We start from the raw sequence: 22,352 nt of genomic DNA, 5'->3' as shown, positions 1-22,352 counted from the left end.
GTCACACTTTGGCTTCCGCTCTTCGAATCGTCTGCGCGGCTTTATTTCGATTTTAGCTTTATCCAGGCCGAACTTGTAGACTCGTTCTAAATAAAATGCTACTCTGTCCCGATTTTAAAAATTTAAACATATCAAATTCAGTACTGTTCTTTGTATTGTAGGCGGGGTAGGATGTGTTGACCGTAACCCAGCCTAACGAAACACTGTTGTGCTTGTTTTAATAAAGTTTTATTGTTTGCCTAAATATTGTATTAGAATATGTATTAGATATACTAAATATAATATAATATAATACCTAAATAGGTATTAGAATATGTGGGCAAAAGTATGTCGTTCAGCGGTCTCTGGATATGGTATAGTGTCGCTGGCTCGGCATTCGGCTATATTCAGAAGGTCTTTGGATGCGGCAGTGTGTTGCTGGCTCGGCGTTCGGCTATGTTCAGAAGGTCTCTGGTGCGGCAGTGTGTTGCTGGCTCGTTGTTCGGCTATGTTCAGAAGGTCTCTGGATGCGGCATTGTGTTGCTGGCTCGGCGTTTGGCTATGTTCAGAAGGTCTCTGGTCTGCTGCTGTGTGTCGACGCTTGCTGCTGTGGGTCGACTAGTCTGCTGCTGTGTGTCGACGCTTGCTGCTGTGGGTCGACTGGTGTTGTTTGGGTTGTACCTCATTTTATAGTGTTTCTGGTTGCTGGCTGTTGTTGATGCGTATGCGAGGAATGTGTTTTTGTCGATGGGGTAGACTTTTCTGGAACGATTGGCACCGTTCCGCTCGATGTAGTTTAATGGCTGCAGGTGTGCTTCGACTGGTTTGTTTCCGCTCTACTGGTAGGGGTGGAGCTTTCTCGAAGGTTTTGGCACCGTTCCGCTTGAGTTTAGTTTAATGGCTGCAGGTGTGCTTCGACTGGTTTGTTTCCGCTCTACTGGTAGGGGTGGAGCTTTCTCGAAGGTTTGGCGATTGATTCCAAGAAGTGCACGTGTTGTTTACGTGTGCGAGTTCTGCGAGGAATGTGGTTTGTTGTTGTGGAATATTCTCGAATGTTTCGATGACGATGACGATGACGAGATTCCTACAGTATATATTCAGTGCCGGCCTTACACCCAATAGCGCTATGGGGACTGATCTAGTTGTGAAGGTGTTCTTCACCACCAGTCCGCCATGTATTATAGACGAGTTCATCTGTGTTTTAGTAGTTAATACTGCTGTTTGTTTGAATAAGGTACTTTATTGTTTGAATATACAAGTGTGTCCGAGCCAAAAACCCTCATGGCCGTTGGTTGTCCTCTTACGGCTTCGGCTTTTGTTTTCTCTCTTTTACACTGACCATCTGTCAGTCGTGCTAGATTCTCCCGTGGGTCCGGCGCCCGGTGATCCCGGCGCGGACCGCCAGATGCAGCGTCCCTCGTAAAAGCCGGCCTCGAACTAAGGCAGGCTGGCCCCGTGATCCACCCAAGCGATCACGGCGAGCGCTCATTGGCATCATAGAAGCCCTCCGAGGAGTATGGCTTCTTCCATAGTCGTACCACACCGACTATACTCGACCACGTGTTCGACCCAAGCCTCGAGCACGACGAGCTCTCAGACGCTCGTGAGACTCCGACCGAGAAGGTCTTGGCGTGGCTGGTCTACCCTTCCTGACCAGCCACAGCCTACTCGATCCACAGCCTCCGCCATAAAGGGGCACAGGCGCCGAGAAACTCCCCGGCGCGCCATCTATTCATCAATAAAAACGAGATCATAACCGTTACTCTCTGTATAATTCCCCCACCCCGCACCGTTCCAGAGCAAGCTGATCGAGACGACGACACACACACATAGCCACTGGTCACCCATACATATACACACATTACAGCTGCTGCAGCTATCGTTCAGCTACTCTGTCCCGATTTTAAAAATTTAAACATATCGAATTCAGCACTGTTCTTTGTATATATTCAGTGCGGGCCTTACACCCAATGGCGCCCTCGGGCATTTTTTTCTAAACACCTGTAAGACAGGGAAGGTATGTTGACTGTATCCCGGTCTAACGAAACACGTGTTGTGTAGTTTGAAAGAGGATCGTTTATTTTCGTTCAATTTGGTACAATGGTTATTGTACGTACGAAGAGGTTTCTTCGGAGAAGTGATCTGTATGAACTGCAGAGGCTCACTCTGCCGGTGGAGGTTGCTGCGTTGCTTTATAATCGTTTTGGGTTGAAGTGTGTCGTGTGCACATCTTTTGTTCTTGGTACTCGCGCTGACCTATAGCGTGGTTTTATGGGTTCATACGCCTGGACGTACATAGTTCGTGGTTTTTATGGGTTCAATGTGTTCTTCCTTTGTTTCCAAGACACGTGTATAGAAACACGTGTCGACCTTTTTACGAGGCGAGCGTGTGCCATGCGTTAATGACTTTCCTGGATATGTGTCGCAGTGACCTGATGAGATCATTTAAGTTGTACTATATAAAAAACTGGATTACAATCCTCTTTTTTCCCCGCCTTGGGACCTTGCTACATTTGTGTCAGCAAAGCATAGAAACCCAAATGTTTGTAAATTGTGCCGTTTTATAAAATTTAATACAATGAATGGATTAATTTTACCTTGAACTTTGTTCAGACTATGTCTGATGATCGGCTTTCGTGGCCTTACGACCCACAATTTGGCCGGTATATTTTTGTGCTGACCACCCTGACACAGCGGTTTGCCAGCCACTGACAGTTGCGCGCCAACGGCTTCGGCATAAACACGCAGTTAGCTCCTCGCCACCGAAATCACCAGCTCGGCCACTGGTGATGGTGGACGATATTTGGAGACCAGCTCTAGTATCCGTCCGGTGTGCACCAGAGGAAGCCTGGTCTGTCTTCGTCCAGAAGGCAGACAACTGAGCTACGCGTGGCAAACCTCAAAAAGCACGCGTGGTTACTTTGTTTACTCCCCCCCCCCCTTTTCCCCCCTGCTTGATCTCTGTATACCTTATACAAAATACAGTCGCAATACATAAACAGATTTACGCCTTTTTTCCACATCACGCATCCCACGCACACTACGAACGAGAAAGGAACAGAGCAGAGCAGCCATCATCAGCAGAGACCAGACCACCGACGACGAAGTAAGGCACCGTGAGGAAACCAGTCCCGCCCACGCTTACCACGAGCTATCTCACAAACCGACTTCAGGTGTCTCTTGAGTTGAGGACCCCTGGCGTCTGTACAAACTTTATTTGAAAGAAAGGAAGAAATTGATAAGTTCATTGCTAATAATGGTAAACGGACTACTAAACCGATCTAGAGCGACCGGTTGTCCTGTGACCGGTTCACATTTGACTAGTAATCACCGAACCATAATAATATCAGATTTTGAATTCGGTTTTTTCCAGTAGATTGTTTGACTAGAATTTGCCGACTACAAATGTAGGACCTTTGGCGCTCTAATTTTAATTTTAAAGCGCTTTTGGCGCATCAATCGGCACCCCAACTTATTTGGTGCCATCGGGAACTGCCCGGTCCAGCCCCCCCCACCCCCCCTAAAACCGGCACTGTATAGTGTATATCTTAGATATGTATTTTTGTGCAAGCTACGGTTGTATTTCTGTAGAGGTATATTTATAGGACGGGTGATAGGTAAAGCCCGGACCCTGAAGGGGCTGTATATTGTTAAAATGTTGTAAATACATTGTTAAAGGTTTGCCGAACCTTTTTTACAAAGGATTTACAACAATTGAACAATAAACGGCACGATTCCGGTCCTACCTCTAGTGATAGGTTTCGACCGTTTCCCGGCCTATGGAAACTCGGTTGAGTTTTGAAGAGTATACTTAATTGCAGAGCCACACAACCTCTGAATATTCGCGGCACACATTGTTTACGACTCGTAGAGTTTGTCACCTACGGTGTCACGAAAAATCACTCACGAATTTTACACTCAACGGCGTTACGCGCATGAAATTTCACTCACGTGACAACTGGCTTACGACCATTACACTCACAGATAAATCACTCACGCGACAAATCGCTCACTGACTTACAATCAGAAATAAATCACTCACGCGACATTTCGCTCACATGTAACGCCGTTGAGTGTAAAGTTCGTGAGTGATTTGTCGCGGAACCGTACTTCATCGGCAGTCACTAGCTATTCCGTATATGTATAGGTGACAAAACGCTAACTAACATCGGCTTTCTCCCTCACACGCGATCTTAATTGCACGCGTTAGATCGAAGTGCTGTACGCGGCACAAATAATACCGGGGCACTCGCCTTACGATGCTCTTCTTTATTGTATGTATAGTTAATACAAGTGTTTAGTATTTAGGCAGCGCGGGATGATAATTGATGGTATGTTGACCATGTCCCACGGCCTATAGAAACACGCGGTTGAGTTGGGTAGAAGAGGATTTTTATTTCTCGAAATGAATACAGTTGTCGAAGTCGGAGTAACGGGGGTGTTGAAATAATAGAGCGTGTTTAGATCGTGTGTTGTTTATTGAGTTGTCGTACTCCGAGTGGGGCGCTTCTGTCAGACGCGCCGAATCGCGCGCGTCCCAGCGCTGCCAACCTGCATAAAAGCCGGTGTGGTAGCCCCCAAGACCGCTGGCTCGGCAAGCCTCCACACAGTTGTATTTGTAAGTACGACGAAGTATATATATATGTAATGTCGTTGCCCATTGATCTATATCATTTTATTTTAGATTTGGTACAGATGCATTGTGTTAACAGATTGCACAATTTTTTTTATAATAAAGCTATGAATGTCGATAAAAATGATTTTTGGGGGGGGGGGGGGAGGTGTGCCTGTCGGTAATCCGACAATTATGGCAGCCCTAATCTAGTAGGGTCTAAGCTTTGCTTGTAATTTTTGTAAATTATAATTCTTATTGTAACGCGACGTTCTCCCCATCGTCCCATAGGGCAACACTCGCCCTTTATTTCGAGTGGCCACCCATAAAAAAGCCTTATAGGCGCGCGCGCATGTAGAGCGAGCCTCTCTCACCCGCGTTCGCCCGTCGAAGAAAGATCTCTCCTGTGCACGTCTCCAGGGGGAGACGGGGCCCAGAGATCCACCATCAGTGCTGAAGAACCGCTTTGAGGTCGAGTGTAGCTGCACTCCCTCCCCTGAGTTCCAGCACAACGTCCCCTGCATTCCTCACGCCGTTTCCGGAGAAACCTCAGCCGTGAGAGGACCGACCAGAGGACCGCAGAGCCTCTTCTCTCTACAGCCAGCCGTCAGCCGGGAAGGACCTCCCTATCCGGCATCTCCGCCGAGCGTCTTCAGAGACGCCCAGAGATCGCCATCTTGTGTCCACACGAGGCAGTACGGAGTTTGTCTCCTGCCTCCCCTTCCCGCTGCTGTGACCCGACCAGCGGTGCTTCAACGAAGACGATTTGCAGTCAGGAACCTCCCCGACTATATATATATATAACACTATCCCAAGGTTAGTCCACGTTTCCATAGAACCCGACCCTTGGAAGAACGACGTAAACGCCCTCTAGATCTTCCATCGCGAGATCAGATAAGCGCGCGTAAATCCGTTCGTTACATTATCAAATTAAACCGACACTTATTTTTAAGATTATGAGGAGCGGTGAAGTGAAATGATGGGGTGATTTTGTGGGAACTCTTGTATCTTGCGTGGTGGTAGGTCCACAACCTTCCCAACGAACGGCCCACAGGCCAATTTTAAAACCAGTAGCGTAAAAATGCTGCATTTTTTGTAATTGACCAGGAAGGCGCATTGGAATATATGTATGTATATATTTGTATATATATGTATGTATGTAAAAAATAAAAAAAACATGTTAAATTCATAAAAAAATTAAGAATGAATAATTTCTTACATACGAATTTGAAAATTCCGGTCACGAATTTAAAACTCAATGAGTATCATCCCCTAACCGTCAATAAGTGGTTGGATAAAAATAAAAAAGAGCGAAAATGTGAATCGAAATATGGCCGTGTTTTGGCGCGTTATTGTCTGTATAGTGCGGTCGGTTTTGATAGCGAGTGTTCAGAGGCGAGAGAGCAGGCGTGACAGGTGGCAGGCGAGTGCAGGCGGAGAGCGAAGAGTGAAGACAGCTGTCCTCGTTTCTTCAGCGTCCCGAGTTGCGAGTGCGAGTGCGAGCGCGAAGAGAGCCAAGTGCCAAGAGAGCGAAGATGAGCTCCACGGAAGGCGACTGCGTGGTGTGCTTCAAGCCGGTGGACGTGCTGTCGGTGGGCGAGTGCGACCACCCCGTCTGCTTCGAGTGCTCCACTCGCATGAGGGTGCTCTGCCTCCAGGACGAGTGCCCCATCTGCCGACACCACCTCGACAAGGTCTGAAACCCCTCACCCCTCACCCCTCACCTCCTACCCCTACTCACCTCCACGTCGCACCCTCGCTATTGTGCAATACCGATTATACCGTATTGCACAATAGTGAGGGTGCAATACTCGTCATGTTGTCCAATTGGTTGCACTCCACTCTTGCACAATAGTTGGTGAGCGATGAGATTAGCTAAGGATATAATATATTTTTTTTCGTTATTTGTTTAGACCTATATGTGATAATATGTACTCTATGTATATGATATATTTGAATGAATTAGAAATGCACGAAAAACCAAATATCGGAATGATCGAAAATCGAAAGATCTTAAGTCGAAAGATCAAAAAAAAGGGTGATTTGCTTAATTTGGAACAAAAGAAACAGGCTTTTCCTCCCGTATTCTGCGCGCGCACATTAATACGGGAGGAAAAGCCTGTTTTTCTTGTTCCTGTTGTATCCTGATCTCGCAAGATAAGTGAGGATGTACGTGAGTATGCACCGTTTACCATGCACCCTTATTTTTGATCTATCGATTTTCGATATTTGGTTTTTCGTGCATTTCTAATTCGATCCCGTGAGGTAGACCCGATATATTTAGGGTTGCCAAGTGTAGCGACTTCAGAATAATTAGCCTAATGAGTCACACATTGAAGATCCTACTAAAGATAATACAGGGCAGAATTTACTCACGGTGTGAAGAGGCGATTAGCAGAGCAGTTTGGGTTCAGACAATGCTTGGGTACCCGAGAGGCCCTTTTCTGTATGAAAACACTACTCCAAAGATGCAGAGAAGTCCGTAAACCTGTGTACATCTGCTTTATAGACTTTGAAAAGGCCTTTGACCGTGTCCAACACGCTCGCCTGATGGAAACATTAAAAAATATTGGCCTGGATGACAGAGATGTCAGATTGCTACGAAATATTTATTGGAATCAGACTGCAGTAGTACGTGTCGATGATCAATTTACTGATGAGATTCCTATAGAACGGGGCGTCAGGCAAGGATGCATCCTATCACCTACTCTTTTTAACACCTACACCGAATCCATCTTCCACAATGCTCTCCAAGAGGCGGAGGGCATCAAGGTGGGCGGCGAGACGATCACCAATATAAGATATGCTGATGACACGGCACTAGTCGCTGAAAATTTAGCAGACCTGCAAATATCTCTAGACCGTGTACATCAAGAAAGCAATCGAAGAGGTCTGCGCATAAATCTAAAGGAGACAAAATTTATGATAGTAGATAGAATGCAAACAGACACCGGGAATCTGACCTTGGATGGAGAGGTGATAGAAAGAGTAAAAAGATTCAAATACCTGGGTACCTTGCTGAATGAAGAGATGGACCCAGATGAAGATCTAAGAATCGGCATCGAGATGGCTAGAACGGCATTTGTAAAAATGAAGGCGGCGCTTACAAACAAGCATCTCAATGTTCATACGCGGTTGAGATTCGCGAAGAGCTACGTCTGGACAGTATTACTACACGGATGTGAGACGTGGACTCTGAAAACCAAGATGATCAGCCGCATTGAAGCTTTTGAGATGTGGGTCTATAGGCGTATGCTGAAGATTCCGTGGACCAAAAGGATATCAAACGAAGCTGTCCTCGGCGTGATGGGGAGAGGCAGGGAACTTGTTTCTGTCATCAAGCGGAGAAAGATGGAGTACCTCGGACACATGATACGGGGTCCAAAATATGAATTTCTCCGTTTGATAACCATGGGGAAAATAGAAGGAAAAAAATGGATCGGCAGGAAAAAGTTATCTTGGCTTCGAAACATGCGCATGTGGAATGATATGAGCGCCGAAGAGCTGTTCCGAGCCGCTGAAGACCGATGCGGATATATTCAAATAATCGACGAGGTGGTCGCCAACGTCCGGATGCGGACAAGGCATTAACAAGAAGAAGAATCATTCTTCATACAATTGAGACGTATCGTCGCCATTGTACAACAGACGTGACGTCACATAAACGAGGTTTCAGTATGGTTCCACAAAAAACTAATTTTGACTTGTATATATGAATTTTAAGCAAATTGAATAGACGGCATTCAACTCTCAGTAATATATTCAACCAATTTTGAACCTTAAAACGGTTGAAATAGACGCATATAAGGCTCAAAATCCCATGCAAAGTTCGGAAATTCTATGGAAGACAGCCACGCTTATATTTTTTATTTTTATTTTACATATATACCAGGAAGGCCTTACAGGTAAATCCTACAGGTATAGACTTGTCGCCCAAAGCTTCCATAGAAGACGGCCTTATTTTACAAGGTAATCGCAAAATGCCATCAGTAAAGGAAAGATTATATTTATAATCATAATGTATAAATGTATTTTTATGTAGTATCAAAATAATTTTTAGTAGAAGTCCAATTATCTTGAAAGTAATACTACATGCCTTAATCCACTTGCACAATAACCGGAACATGCATATGTAGTTAGGAACATGAAAAGTGGGCTTACAAATTATTTGTTGAATTTAATCATCTTCGTTCTCACTTTCAATTTCATCATCTGTGTCGCTATATTTATCTACACTGCTAATTTGGTGCAAAAGTTTCTTATTTTCTTTATAAAATTCTATACATGAAATATTTTTGTAATTATATACTACGCTTCAAATACCACAGATGGTGGAAATTTTCAACTTATTTCTTTCTTTAGTCCACTGTCCGCTGATCATGGAAAATATTCTAATGGAAGTAAATACTCAATACTGGCAATAGCCAGGTTGCTTCATTTCTCCACTCACGTCATATCCTGTGAGAGACTAAATATAGTACAGACTGCGTGAAATTATTGTCAAAATTGAAAAAGAGGACATTATGGGTATAATATAAAAAAAAGAACAAAAGAATTGTGTTAAAAAAGAGAACATGTTCTCTTAAAAAGAGACCTGTTGGTAACCTTAGATATATAAGGATCCAAAATGAAAGGTCTAATTCGCTTTATGGGTGACGATGTAATATAATCAAACCAGTAAACTATGTGTTAAGACATCCAACTTGAATGCTGAGGAGTTTGAAGAAATCAGCAATTGGCAATTCACCGACAAGAAGCTGAATCCAGCCGTTGAAAGAATGCATATATCATTTTACATACATACGACACTTGTGATATGTCCAAGTCAAATGACGAATACGTACATGAATGGTATCGAACGAATTATTCGGTTTCAAATTTCACGCCGGCTTTACCGGCAAATTTTCAATGCCAAAGTTCACATGTAAGCGAGTAGATTATGATTTTTATTACTCTGTTAGTAATAAATACACAATGGAGATAAGCCACGTTTCCATATTCAGATCATTAGAAAAGAAGATACGACTATTTTTAAATGAAAAATACCGGTGAGTCGAGACATGGATGCTAAAGAGAGAAAGAGACATGCTAGATGTCTTTGGAACGTGATGCTGGAGGTGGATGCTGTGCATTCCATAGACTGCTAGACAAAGCTGCCAGTTTCTTAGACTCCACATCATGTATTCCTACTTTGACCGTATCGACAGGAGTAATGTGGAGACTCTAGAGAAGCTGGCAGTTGCCGGGACACTGGATGGAAGGTGAGTGAGAGGATGGTCTCCCGTAAGATGGTCAGACCGAATTAAAGAACCGATGGGATCGTCCCTAAACGTTGTTTTCAACTCGGTACAAGACCCGGAGCAGATTATCCACCGAATTTCAGATGATAGAAATGATCGGCGTTGAGCAGACGAGAAAGTAGGAGAGTTTTCAACTTTGTACTTTCTAATAATGTTTAAATTTGTCGGAATCATTGCTAAAAAAATAACTTTCGTCATATTATTGTATGGCTAATGCTTTTATTCCAATTAAAGCTATATCGTTACGTATTAAGCGGTAGAGTTTACAAGGTTGTTGTGGCCTTTCACTCTCTCGTTTTGCAGAATAGGCATATTTCGTTATCACAGACTTGATTATACGCCCGATCAAGGTCTTCAACCTTACGGGCTGATCTACATTTTGGATCCGAGCCGTTTTCTTTTCTGTCGATTCTTTACGGTTCGCTCGTGCAGATAATTGCCTCGGCGATCGTATTGAGATAAGATTGTTGACGCTACTAATGGTTGGACTGTTTATTGAAGTTTTAAATTCTTTCGTATATTTAAATTGAATGTAAGAAGTTCGACAAATTTATTAAGACTTCTATCGTATGTATGTGGAATACTATACAACCGGATGATTCATTTCAGTTTCGAATTGCTTTTGTATTCTACATATTTAATGTGCGGTGTTGACTAGTGGTTAGCATATTATGTTTTCGATCAGAGTGGTCACGGGTTCGAGTCCTACTAGAGTCCTGCTGCTGGCCAGACCTTGGTTTGTGACTCCAGGTTGATCTTTTCTTATCAGAGTTTGCCAATCCTGTAATATTGGCTTCTCCTTCTTATCTCTCTTGCTAATATTAAGTTATTCGGCGTCTTGAGGTTCGCCAATTTGATTATGAAATGCTGCAAAAATTCCTGTATGAATTCGCTTTGTATACAATGCTTATGTATATTGAATATTAATTGTTTTGTATCTGTTTAAGTGCACTCGTCGCTTTGGAGCGATCTGTAACGGCGAGTGTTCATGTTCTATGAAATAAAAATCATAAAATACTCATACATTCACCGTAAGTTGAAAATTCCTCGCTCGTCGGATCACCTTTCATGTATTTGTGCAAATTTTGCAATTTGATTCTTGCGATATCTTAAGAGCGATTCTTCAATGTGACCTTACGATTGCAATGATGTCGATGATCAAGCATTTTCACTTTTGTTTGGAGTTTGTTAAATATTTTGATTTATTTAGGCGGATAGCTTGTTGTAGAAAAATTCGTTTATTTTATCGAGTTAGCCAGTTATCAATAGAATTTTTGTTATTAATCCTCAAGAATAGTCGAAATATGATTTTTCTAATTGGAATTTTATTTAATTCTCATATTAAAATAATTTAATATATTATCCCTATTAATTCAATTCAGATTCGTGTAAATACTAGTACGAGCTTTTTGCTCGCAATTTTACCGATTTAAAGTTCAGCACACTTTTAAACGAAAACAAAAAATAGTGTGGTCAGAACACTATCCCAATAAACATGTTTCAATAGAAAATACTCAATATAAAATAGTATTAACAGTGGGAAAAAATCCCAAGTGAAAATACGTACTTTTAACTGTTGATTTAAACTGGACGACTACTTAGAGAGATTTGAAAGCTGAAAAGTACTACAAATGATAGATAAAATACCCGACTGTAGATTTCAATATTCATTTTGAACAGGAAATTGACGGATTTTGAGACATCGACCGAACAACACACAAGCTATAGAAAAATCACGCGATTTAAAAACACATATCTCCGAATCTTGAGCCAATCAACATTTTTTATTACCAGATTCGTGTTCACTGGGCATAGATATATAAGAAAAGTCATATCTCGTCTCTGAACCATTTTTCGTGTCGAACAGTGTAACATAAGTAGTCACAATGACAGTTAAATATAAGGAGAGAAATTGGGAATGTCTTGCATATGTATGTATGTATGTACAATTACTAGCCATTACTACAAAACATAAATCACATCTAATAATGAAAATAGTGATGAGTGCAGTCTACTAGACAAATAGGTTAACATAATCTCTGATAATCTACGCTCATTGAGGAGAAAAGTATTACATTCATGTTTCATTAAGAAGTCGGATAACTTTTGGAATAGGAGCCAACTGATAAAGAACATTTACATTCGATAATAACTACATACATACCGTTTTGCATAATATCTGAACGTAACTTTCCTTTTGTTAACTCGGATTTCTCTTGAGATATGCTAGGCTATTCTCCAAGCTAGAGTATAATGCGATAGTGTGGAATCCGCATGAAGCAAATTACTCTCTAATGATTGAGAAAGTGCAAAAAGCATTTTTTCGTTTCCTATATAGGAAAGAGTATAGGTATTACCCATATCTCTACCCTACTCTTTTCCTTTTGGGTATAATTCCCTTGAACTTCGGAGAAACTCATTAATTATTTTTGGTCTCCAGCTTTTATGTGGTGATACGTCATGCCCGTCGTTGCTGGAACAGTTGGGACTTTCATGTCCCTAATAATAATTCGCTCTATTGTCACGGATATTCCATTGGATCCGTGTTGTTGAAGCGTGTGGAATCTATGGTCGACTTGGTATCACTTTTGATCCTCACCTTTCACAACCTCATCAAGACAGTCGCTGACGTTTCCTTTCATCGACTTGGATTTGTCTTGAGATATGCTAGGTTATTCTCCAACCCCTTGTCTTCTCGCTTGCTTTTCAACTCGCTCGTTAGAAGTAAGCTAGAGTATAATGCGGTTGTGTGGAATCCGCATGAAGCAAACTACTCTCTTATTATCGAAAAAGTGCAAAAGCATTTATTCGTTTTCTATATAAGAAAGAGTATGGGTACTACCCATATCTCTATCCTACTCCTTTCCTTTTGCGCATGCTTGGGTATAATTTCCTTGAACTTTGGAGAAACTTCTTGCTAATTTGTTTCGTTCTCCAGCTACTGCGTGGTAATACGTCATGCCCGTTGTTGCTGGAACAGTTGGGACTTTATGTACCTAATAATTATGTGCGTGGTAGACATCATTTGATGGTTGCACCTCCTACTCTCACAGTTCTTTATCGAATGGCTCCTATTCCAAGAGCTATCCGACTTCTCAATGAAATCGTTGCTGCTGAGCCTGAATGTGATATTTTTCACCCTAGTGTCTGGTAGCCTGCACTCATCCTTATTTTTATAATTGTATGTGATGTATGAGTGGAATTTCTCTCTTCCATTTGGGCCTCGCAGGGATGTGTTGTATTTACGGCTGGTTCTTATATATTGGTGCTGGCTGTCAATGCAAGATATTCCATACTATGTATTTTGTTTATTTGATTTTTTATTGTATCTACTATTTATTAATTAATGTATTTTTGCCTGTATATATTATTTTTCTTCTCTTTATTATATTTTCAACTATTGTGGAGCGTTGGGGATTTTTGTAATGCCACAATGGTCTGTACTTAAATAAATAAATAGTTGAATTTTATGATATACGTAAACAGGAATGTGATGTATGTTAACAGGAACTTATCCATAATAGTAGTAAAAAATGAAATCTTTAATATATATATGTATGTAATAATAGAATTTTGAAAATTCTGGAACCATCTTGTGAGAATAGGGGTTTATCCCGATTCTAAGAATATTTCAATCATATGCAGATGGAGGAACTAAGCGTTCCCAAGTTATTATTTAGTCTTAGAAATGTATCTTAGTTTTAAAAACTGCATAGTTTCTTTCTCCAGCTTGTGGATTTCTGAATTTTGACTTATTATTTTTGTTTTTCAGGTCGTCTTCACTCCCGATTGTCAGCCGTTCAAGTCGATCAGCGCCAGCTCCTTCAACCACAGCCTGTACGATCGCTCGTTCAAGATCGGCTTCGTCAACGAGACGATCAAATCGGCGTATTTGAAGTTGCTCGAACACAGTTGCCGAAAATGTGGAAAGTCTACGCCACCTTTTGAATCGTTTGACGCTCTCAAAGACCACATGCGGGTCAAACACGACTTGTTCTTTTGCGAACTGTGCGTGACTAATTTGAAGGTATCAACAAACGTTTCGATATATTTCATATATACATAGAACACTTTCATAATTTAATCAACCTTAGAAGAACTCCCTATTAGATTTAATTATCTTGTATCAACGTTTTTTCTAGTTTTTATAGCTTTTTTTCGTTCTTTTTTAAAGTTTCTAGTCGTTTTTGGAGAAGGCTGATAGTATGGAGCAAATTCTGTTTCCTATTATAACTGTAGGGGAAACTGTTGTAATGCTTCAAAAAGTTTATAAGGAGCCACAATCAAACGGGAGGAAATCTCCGGATTCCCATGACCTAAAAAGCAACGTGAAGATGTTGCTGATTTATTAAGGGTATTAAAAGAGTTTTGTAATTCGTTACTTTTGGGAAAACAGTCAACTGGCAGTTTTATTTCTAACTTTTGAAGCAGTTGTGCAATTTTGTGCAAGGAAAAGTTTTTGAAAGTGTGGGTGCATCACAACGATAGATAGATAGATAAAAACTCCTATAAAATAGGCTTGATCTGAAACTTTATTCTGTTTCCTCGAATTACAAGAGAATTGAATGAGTTGGAAGCAGCGGCTAAATAGAAAACGAAACAGATTTTACACTTCAAATTCGTCATTTTAAAAATCAAATTCGTCGATTTACAAATCGAATTCGTCGTTTTACAAATCAAATTCGTCATTTTACAAATCAAATTCGTCATGTTGCAAATTAAATTCGTCATGTTGCAAATCAAATTAAACAATTGAATGTATTTTATATATAAAAAAAAATGAGAATTCGTTTTTAATCAGACCTTTATACTTTAATTAATACCATTATTAATTTCATACTAAATTATGAAATTATATTATTTATTATAATAATATAATTTAATTCTTAATTATATTATTTCATACTTATTAAAAGTATGAAATTAATAACGGTATTAATTAATAAATGAAAACAATTATTATTTATTAATTAATTAATTACTAAATGAAAACTCTGACATTGTCTGCAGCTGCAGCAAATGAACCTTTATAAATTATAAATAATAAATAATACATTGTATAATACATATATTCTCTATTCATACATATTCTCTTTTTCTCTATAATATTCTCTATAAAGTTCCCTATGTATAATAAAATGAATATTAAAAAAATACATCCAATTGTTTAATTTGATTTGCAACATGACGATTTTGATTTGTAAAACGACGAATTTGATTTGTAAAACGACGAATTCGATTTGTAAAACGACGAATTTGATTTTTAAAATGACGAATTTGATTTTTAAAATGACGACTTTGAAGTGTAAAATCTGTTTCGTTTTCTATTGAGCCGCTTCCAACTCATTCAATTCTCTTATAATTCGAGGAAACAGAATAAAGTTCCAGATCAAGCCTATAAAACAAAGATGAAGGGTGTGAAAAACCAAAGATAAAGGGTTTAAGAAGTTGAGTCAAAGGTACATATTACGTCTATTAGGGAGTTTTTTTGGAGATGATGATTTTTTAAACTAAAATCTGACCTCTTTTCGGTACACAACAGTTGGCATATGTATAATAATATGTAATATTGTAGATTTTCACCGGGGAGCGAAAGTACTATACTAAAGCTCAGCTGGCTCTTCACAGACGCAAAGGAGATCCGGATGATTCCTCGCACAAGTACGTCTGACGATGTGAAACTAAACGTACTCACTGTACGTAGGTTTGATGCAGTCTTCATGGTTTCTTTTGTGATTTCAGAGGTCATCCGCTGTGCCAGTTTTGCGATACGCGTTTCATGGACACCGACGAGCTGTATCGCCACTTGAGGAAGCATCATCTCTATTGCCATCTGTGTGACGCCGACGGTTTCGATCACTACTACGGATCTTACAGCTGTCTGCGCGATCACTTCCGCAAGGAGCATTATCTGTGCGAGGAGGGGGAGTGCTCCGAGCTCAATCTGACGGCAGTGTTTCGGTCCGATATCGATTTAAAAGGTGATACCATAAATGAGGAGTTTGGGTGTGCATATTGGGGCGACATGATACGGCTACATAAATATATGCTGTTACTTTGCATTTTAAAAAGTACCGTATTCATGCCATGTTTCAGCTGTTTCCATTTTATTAACTTTTAGTTATTATTAATAGGCGTGTATTTAATTGATCGGTAATTTATTCAGCTTTTGATCAACAAAACTAACTAAATTGTCAGTAAATATTTCGAAATCATCAGTGAGTATTCTAAATGAGCAGTATGCTGTGATCAGTTGTCATATACTCAGTTATTAAACTAAATAATCAGGTATAAGACCTTAGTGATCGGATAATACAATGAAACGGTCGATGATTATTATAAGATGATCAGTGATATAATTTTATTTTTTATTTTTTATGACAACACATACCAGGAAGGCATTACAGGCAACCCCAATGCGTCTTCCTGGCCAATTACAAATATTGCAGCATTTTTTATTCATTATATAAGTAAAACTCGCAAATCAATGAGACATCTATCAAATCGTACACAAACTTATTTATTACACATTAATCAAACACAAATTATTGGTGATATATTGTATATATAGGAAGGGTTTTGGCCAATTTTTACCGGGAACCGTTTCAACAATGAAATCAGAGAAATTTGGCAAACTCTGATAGGAAACGATCAATCTGGAGTCACAAATCCAGGTCTAACCAGCAGCATACTCTGAAAAGTTCATTTTCACTCGAGGCCCGGCCCTGGGATCGAACCAGGCACCTCACGACGCTAAGCAGAAGCTTAACAACCGAGCTATGCTGCTGGCTACAACCATTTAAAAATGATCACTTCATTTTGATAGCCCGAAAATCGTCAGTGTTGCCATATCGCATTATGGCTCCTAGTATAAAAAATCCTGATGATTTTTGCCACTCCCCCCTCTCCGTTTTCAACCCCCTCGGTCCTCGCCCCTCGCTCCAGGTTCAGTTCAATCTCACTGTCATTAATAAATACCGACCCTATAATAGTGAATAGGGCCAACACTAACTTAACCTAAACTTAAATGAATAAATACCGACCCTAATAATCCAATCTTAAATTAATAGGGCCAATTCTAACTTAACCTAACCTAACCTAACCTGACCCTTAAATAAATAAGTGTTGGCTGCTAAGATATGTTTCTTTTGTGAAAATATTGATGAAATAAAACTTTATTAAAAAAAAAGATATTATGATGTGTATGGATGGATATTACGGTGTGTGGACCATGAGGAGAGTGGGAATGGACAGTAGCGGGGCGACGCGCTATCATCCAACTGTCAAAAATTATAATTTCACTGATAGAAAATCCTCTTTGAATCAGTATTTAAATAAAATAGTGATTAAAAAGATTTATTTATTATTTATTAGAATAAAAATGAATAATTTACTGATCGTTTAGAATATGATTTTTTTTTTACTCACCACTTTTGGAATTATAAACTAACCGAATAATTTGTTGCCTTATTATTAATATATGTTTTCACATATTCCCGGTTGGGAATCGTAATCTTGGTCGATACAACGTTGTTAATTCAAGTATTCTTCCAGCTCATAAGGCATGTGAGCACGGTCGAGGCTTGAGCAAGCAGGCGGCGAGGCAAGCCAGAACCCTCGAACTGCAATTCACACTCACGCCGAGACCGCGTGGACCACCTCCGATGAACGTACGACCCGAAAGGTAACCTTCACCGTACAAGGAAACCGTATTAGAAGTACTCGGACGTGGATTAATATTAGAGTTTATAATGATGCAGGGTCGAGGAGGAGCAGATTCGCGAAGCCATCCGAGAAGACTATCCCCGCAATGGCACAACGGTGTCCATCGACACTGGAAGCAAGGAGCAGTTTCCCTCGTTGGGTGTCACACCCACCGGGCCGGTTTTGACGATGAGACCTCAGGCGATGGTCGTCCGACAGAGCTCGGGAGCGCTGGTGAAGACCGAGCAGAACTTTCCGACGCTCGGCGGGGACTCGGGCGGCTCCGGTACTCCGACCGTGCGGGTGAACATCACTCACCAGCCTAGCGTCTCCGCGGGGCCGTCGAACGCCATCATCAAGTCGACGGGTATATATGCGTTGTCTTTTAACATGTAATCGGTGTGAGCAGTGTTTCAATTCTGTGTTTTGCGTTTCAGCCAAACCCAACGTTTCTATTCAATTGCACAATCGTCCAACTTCGGCGAGCCAGTTTAAGATATCCGAAGCGCCCAAGCAGCATAAGCAAATCACGTCGAGGCCCAAATCAGAGTTGAGGAGTGTAGATGAGACGAAGCGCTTTGAAGAGGAGTTTCCTAGTTTGAGTAAAAGGGATAAGAGTCTGTTGATGAATGATTATTCCAGTACAGTTTCGATGAATAATTCCCTCGCCAAGAAGGTAAGCTTTGATCGTTGTGATATTATTATGTAAGTCAGTGTTGAGGTTTTTAATACATTTTAGAATATTCTCACAAACTCGTAGCCAGGCCCGAGGGTATATGAGGGTATACCGAGGGTATAGGCGCTCCTAGGCAGATTGGTTTCCCACACTTAAATTTCATGAAAGTTCTTGAAATTTTATGTTGAAGAAAAATATATTAAGACAAAAACAAAATATTAAATAAAATTTTCATTCAAAAGAGGCACGTTTTATGTATTAAAATGAATATATAAATTCGGTAATGTAGACATTAATTTATATTCAATAATGAATTGAATAATTTTATAGAGTGACATTTCTTCTGTCGAATATGATTTGGTTGAGATATTTAATTTCGTGGAGCAAATATATCCTTGATATATATGTATGTATATATACATGTATTTCAGCGGTATTTTATATAAAATACCATTCCAAATTTTATAAGTTTAATTCGTGAGTCGTTGATATTTGACAGTCAACTTCCTGCGTTCCTCGTAAATTATAATATTTTACAGTCAGTATTGTTACTTCGAGTAGAAAAATGAAGTTGAATATACAATGTTGTACAAGTTCAAAGAAAGCCAAATTTTTATTTTTTCAATGTAATAATTAAAAATAGAAAAATGGGGGCGCCTTGCAGCGCCCCTTGTCTATGGCGCCCTAGGCACGTGTCTAGCCCTGCTCGTAGCTAGAATTTTGTAAATGAATAGTCTCCGGACATGGTGAACTGGGACATCTGAACATAAAATCACCACTATTTTCTATTTTTCGCCCAAATAGTTTGCGACTTGATAAATAGTACTCCATCTCTATTTGCTGTGGTTGCAAAACATCACCAAAGACAAGTCGCACGATTGTGACATCAATTAGATAAGGAATTTGTGATTAACAATCAGCTGGAAACTTGAATTCGATTTAACATATGTTTTATGCAGGCTTGTCTTAGCTGTTGCGATGGCCTTGAATGCCACCAAATCTTCATTTATTTGAAGAAAAGAGATGGGAGAGTGTTCAGATGAATCTTAGCCAACTTTGTGTCATATTGCTAGTAATGATTTTTTTTTCGTTTTAGTTGGGGAGTGCTGCTCCAGTTCGTGTAGTTCCTATTGCTCCAGTGGCGATTGTTTCTCAACCTAAAGCACCACCTCCTCCGACATCGAATGCCTTTCCTGCACTGTGTCCTTCGAAATCTTCACAGTCTTTGTCACAGCCTCAGTGGATAGTGCCGGTCAAGGCGGAGAAAAAAGAACGCCTCAAACAATTGAAGGTCGCCCCGGCGCCGCAGATTCCCTCCGTTTCCGATCTAAACAATACTCAAGACTTCCCGTCGCTCGTTTCGAACAGTCGGAGCAAAAGCAAGAAGGGCAACAAGAGTGAAACGCAGCGGCAAGTAGAAGATAATTCTAAAAAAGAGAAAAAAAAGGTGTTAAAGATCACTGACGATGTTAAAGTTAATAACACGCCGGAAAACACCCGGAAAACTGTGCCACCGGATTCGATGTACGAAAAGAAGTTGAAGGAGGCTCTTTTGGGTGCCGAATCTAAGAGAAAAAGTGACCCGGAATCGACGTGGGTCGAATGGAAGGGCAAGAAGAACCACATGAATGGAAAAGTCGAGGAGCAGTGTGTTAATTTTGAAAAATTAAAATTGAACTCGAATAGCGCCCCGTCGAAGAAAATCATCGAACCTCCCGTCTTAGATGATTTCCCGGCGTTGAATGCTGGAAAAGGAATACCGGGATTCCGCAACGCCAAAAACGAAAGCATCCTCGCGAGCAACACGAATAAAGTCACGCTTAGCGAAAACGCCAAAAACAAGCTGTCCTATAGCGAAAATTTGAAAATAAAAAACGTCATTAACAACAAAGTCAACAACAACAATGACGCCGACAACGACAAATGCAAGCAGTCCGACTTCATCGGTTCTCCGGCTTCGGTCTTCCACGGTTCCGTTCCGCCGTGCAACGGCTTCACATTCACCAACTCCTCGGGTCAGAGCTACAACATTCCCGTGCACAATTACTTGGAGCCGCCAAACTTCAACCAGCGCAATAAGGCCCTCGTCGTCAACTTCATGAAGGCGATGTGCTCCAAAGAGTCCATCCTCGAGTTCAAGGAGGTGTCGCGGCAGTTCCGCGAAGGCGTCTACTCGGCTGAGGCTTACTACGAGCACTGCCGCGGCTCCATCAAGGAGGAGTTCGAAGTGCTGTTTCCGGAGCTACTCGCCCTGCTGCCAGATATCAGCAAGCAGCGCGAGCTGCACAAGATCTACAGCGATATAACCGAGTGCAATTTGGAAGTCTGCTCAACCTGCGGACAGATCCTCTTACCCAATGATGCCGAGTCACACGTGGCTTCACACAGTTTGCTCACGCACTTTCCAGCATTGGGAGCTCCCGTACAAGCAACTCCTGTTTGGCGGAAATAGACGAGATCCGTCATAATGTCGTTCGTTTAGTTTCTTGTTTGTTTGAAGACCTTATCTTGTATAATATGTAAAGGTACGTATTACAGCAGTTGATGTTATCGTTGGCTGTGTTAGTAAGCCCTACCGACATTTCATAATACCCTTACTATACCATCTAGGTAAAGTGCTGTTTGTGAAATGCCTTGATATATACGATGGTCTATGCCTAAGTAAGAATGGTTTTTTCAATGAGAATATGTTTCAACACTGTAGACGTTTTTAAGATTGGGAGATCAGCTTGATCATCTCCTTGTTGAATCCGATCAGTGCCAGTTTGCATCCGTTTTCCACCCCATAGCACTCTTAGTTTCAGAAAAGTCAGATATATCCAGATGTTATGAAGGATGGTCCCCTCAGGTTGCATTCCAAAGCATTAACTTGCATTGTTAGTATATGAAAATGATTGTTACTTAAAAATTGACCCTCGTATATTCTGTCTACGTAGACGTGTATAGTGTAACTGTAAATATTGATTGTCAAACTCGTGCAAATACTTTCATGATGGACAAGTGTCTTCAAACAAATGGCCGAAACGGCTAATTATATTCATGGTGCCTTATAGTTTCGCTTGGATCCTTTTATCGATTTTTTTTTTGCTATGAAAGGATTCCTACTGCGACGGGTAGTTTATGACCTTTTTCTTTTCATTTTTTAAAAATTTTATTTATCGATAATCGTGACGTGATAATTCGTCTGTGCATAGTTTAATATTTTGTGATAAGTATGTTTTTATATAATGTGTACAATATGTCCATGAAAATATTTTATTGTATGTTATTTCTTTTGCTCGACCGAGGCTTATTATACACGCATGTAACTAATAATGGATATACCTATTGAACGGTATTTTTGTTGACTATTCCATGAAATTACTATTAAAATGTTTTGTTACCACAATAAACTATGAGTCTGTACTGCTTTTATTTCATTTTTTTAATGTTTTTCTTGTAAAATTTCAACGAAAATCAGGATAGACAGGATCAAAATGAGATTTTTATTACGTATGTTGTCTACTTTGGATTTGTGAAAATACATATGTTGGGATGATCCAGATGGGGTTGGAAAACACAAATGAGCGCAATCTGTATAAGGCTTGGTTTTAAGTTTATGAGGCAATTGGTGTATCAGTCTTGCTGCCTAGAAATAGTTAATTATACTTTCATTACATTAATACGTTCGATTTTCAGATACAGATAGATTTAGCATAGGAAAAGGAGTAGGGCAAGGAGACATCATCTCTCCTAAACTACATATTCAATGTGATGTTTGAGGCCGTTTTCAGGAACCTGGAATGGGACACAGCAGGAGTAACCACTAACGGTCGCTTCTTGAGTTATGTATCTTCGGTTCGCAGACGATATAGTTTTAATAGCTCGCGATCTGACTAAACTACTTAACAGACTTACACAGCTGGACAGGGAACGTAGGAAAGTAGGATTAAAAAGTAACATAGATAAGACCAAACTAATGTTCAATAGTTGGTGCATGCCTGATATTATTTCATAAGATGATAACACAGTAGAAGTAGTAAATAATTATTTATATTTAGGTCAAATACAAATAAGAGATAAAGAGACATATGAAATTAGG

The 22,352-nt window shown here is 40.4% G+C and overlaps 1 protein-coding gene across 1 annotated transcript; it reads left to right on the top strand.

Annotated features, from left to right (window-relative positions):
- Positions 1–5,930: 5,930 nt before the first annotated feature.
- Positions 5,931–21,693, top strand: LOC143917408 (E3 ubiquitin-protein ligase ZNF598). The gene is made up of 8 exons (XM_077438911.1): positions 5,931–6,285; positions 13,664–13,918; positions 15,467–15,552; positions 15,634–15,872; positions 17,446–17,575; positions 17,652–17,962; positions 18,033–18,271; positions 19,368–21,693. Exons 1-8 carry the CDS (start codon positions 6,127–6,129, stop codon positions 20,721–20,723), a joined length of 2,775 nt encoding a protein of 924 aa, XP_077295037.1. The 5' UTR covers positions 5,931–6,126; the 3' UTR covers positions 20,724–21,693.
- The last annotated feature ends 659 nt before the right edge of the window (positions 21,694–22,352 follow it).

This window comes from Arctopsyche grandis, chromosome 9 (assembly GCF_051622035.1).
Source record: "Arctopsyche grandis isolate Sample6627 chromosome 9, ASM5162203v2, whole genome shotgun sequence".
Classification (NCBI taxonomy): Eukaryota; Metazoa; Arthropoda; class Insecta; order Trichoptera; family Hydropsychidae; genus Arctopsyche; species Arctopsyche grandis.
The sequence above is the reverse complement of the archived record's forward strand: the minus strand, read 5'-3'. Positions and strand labels throughout refer to the sequence as shown.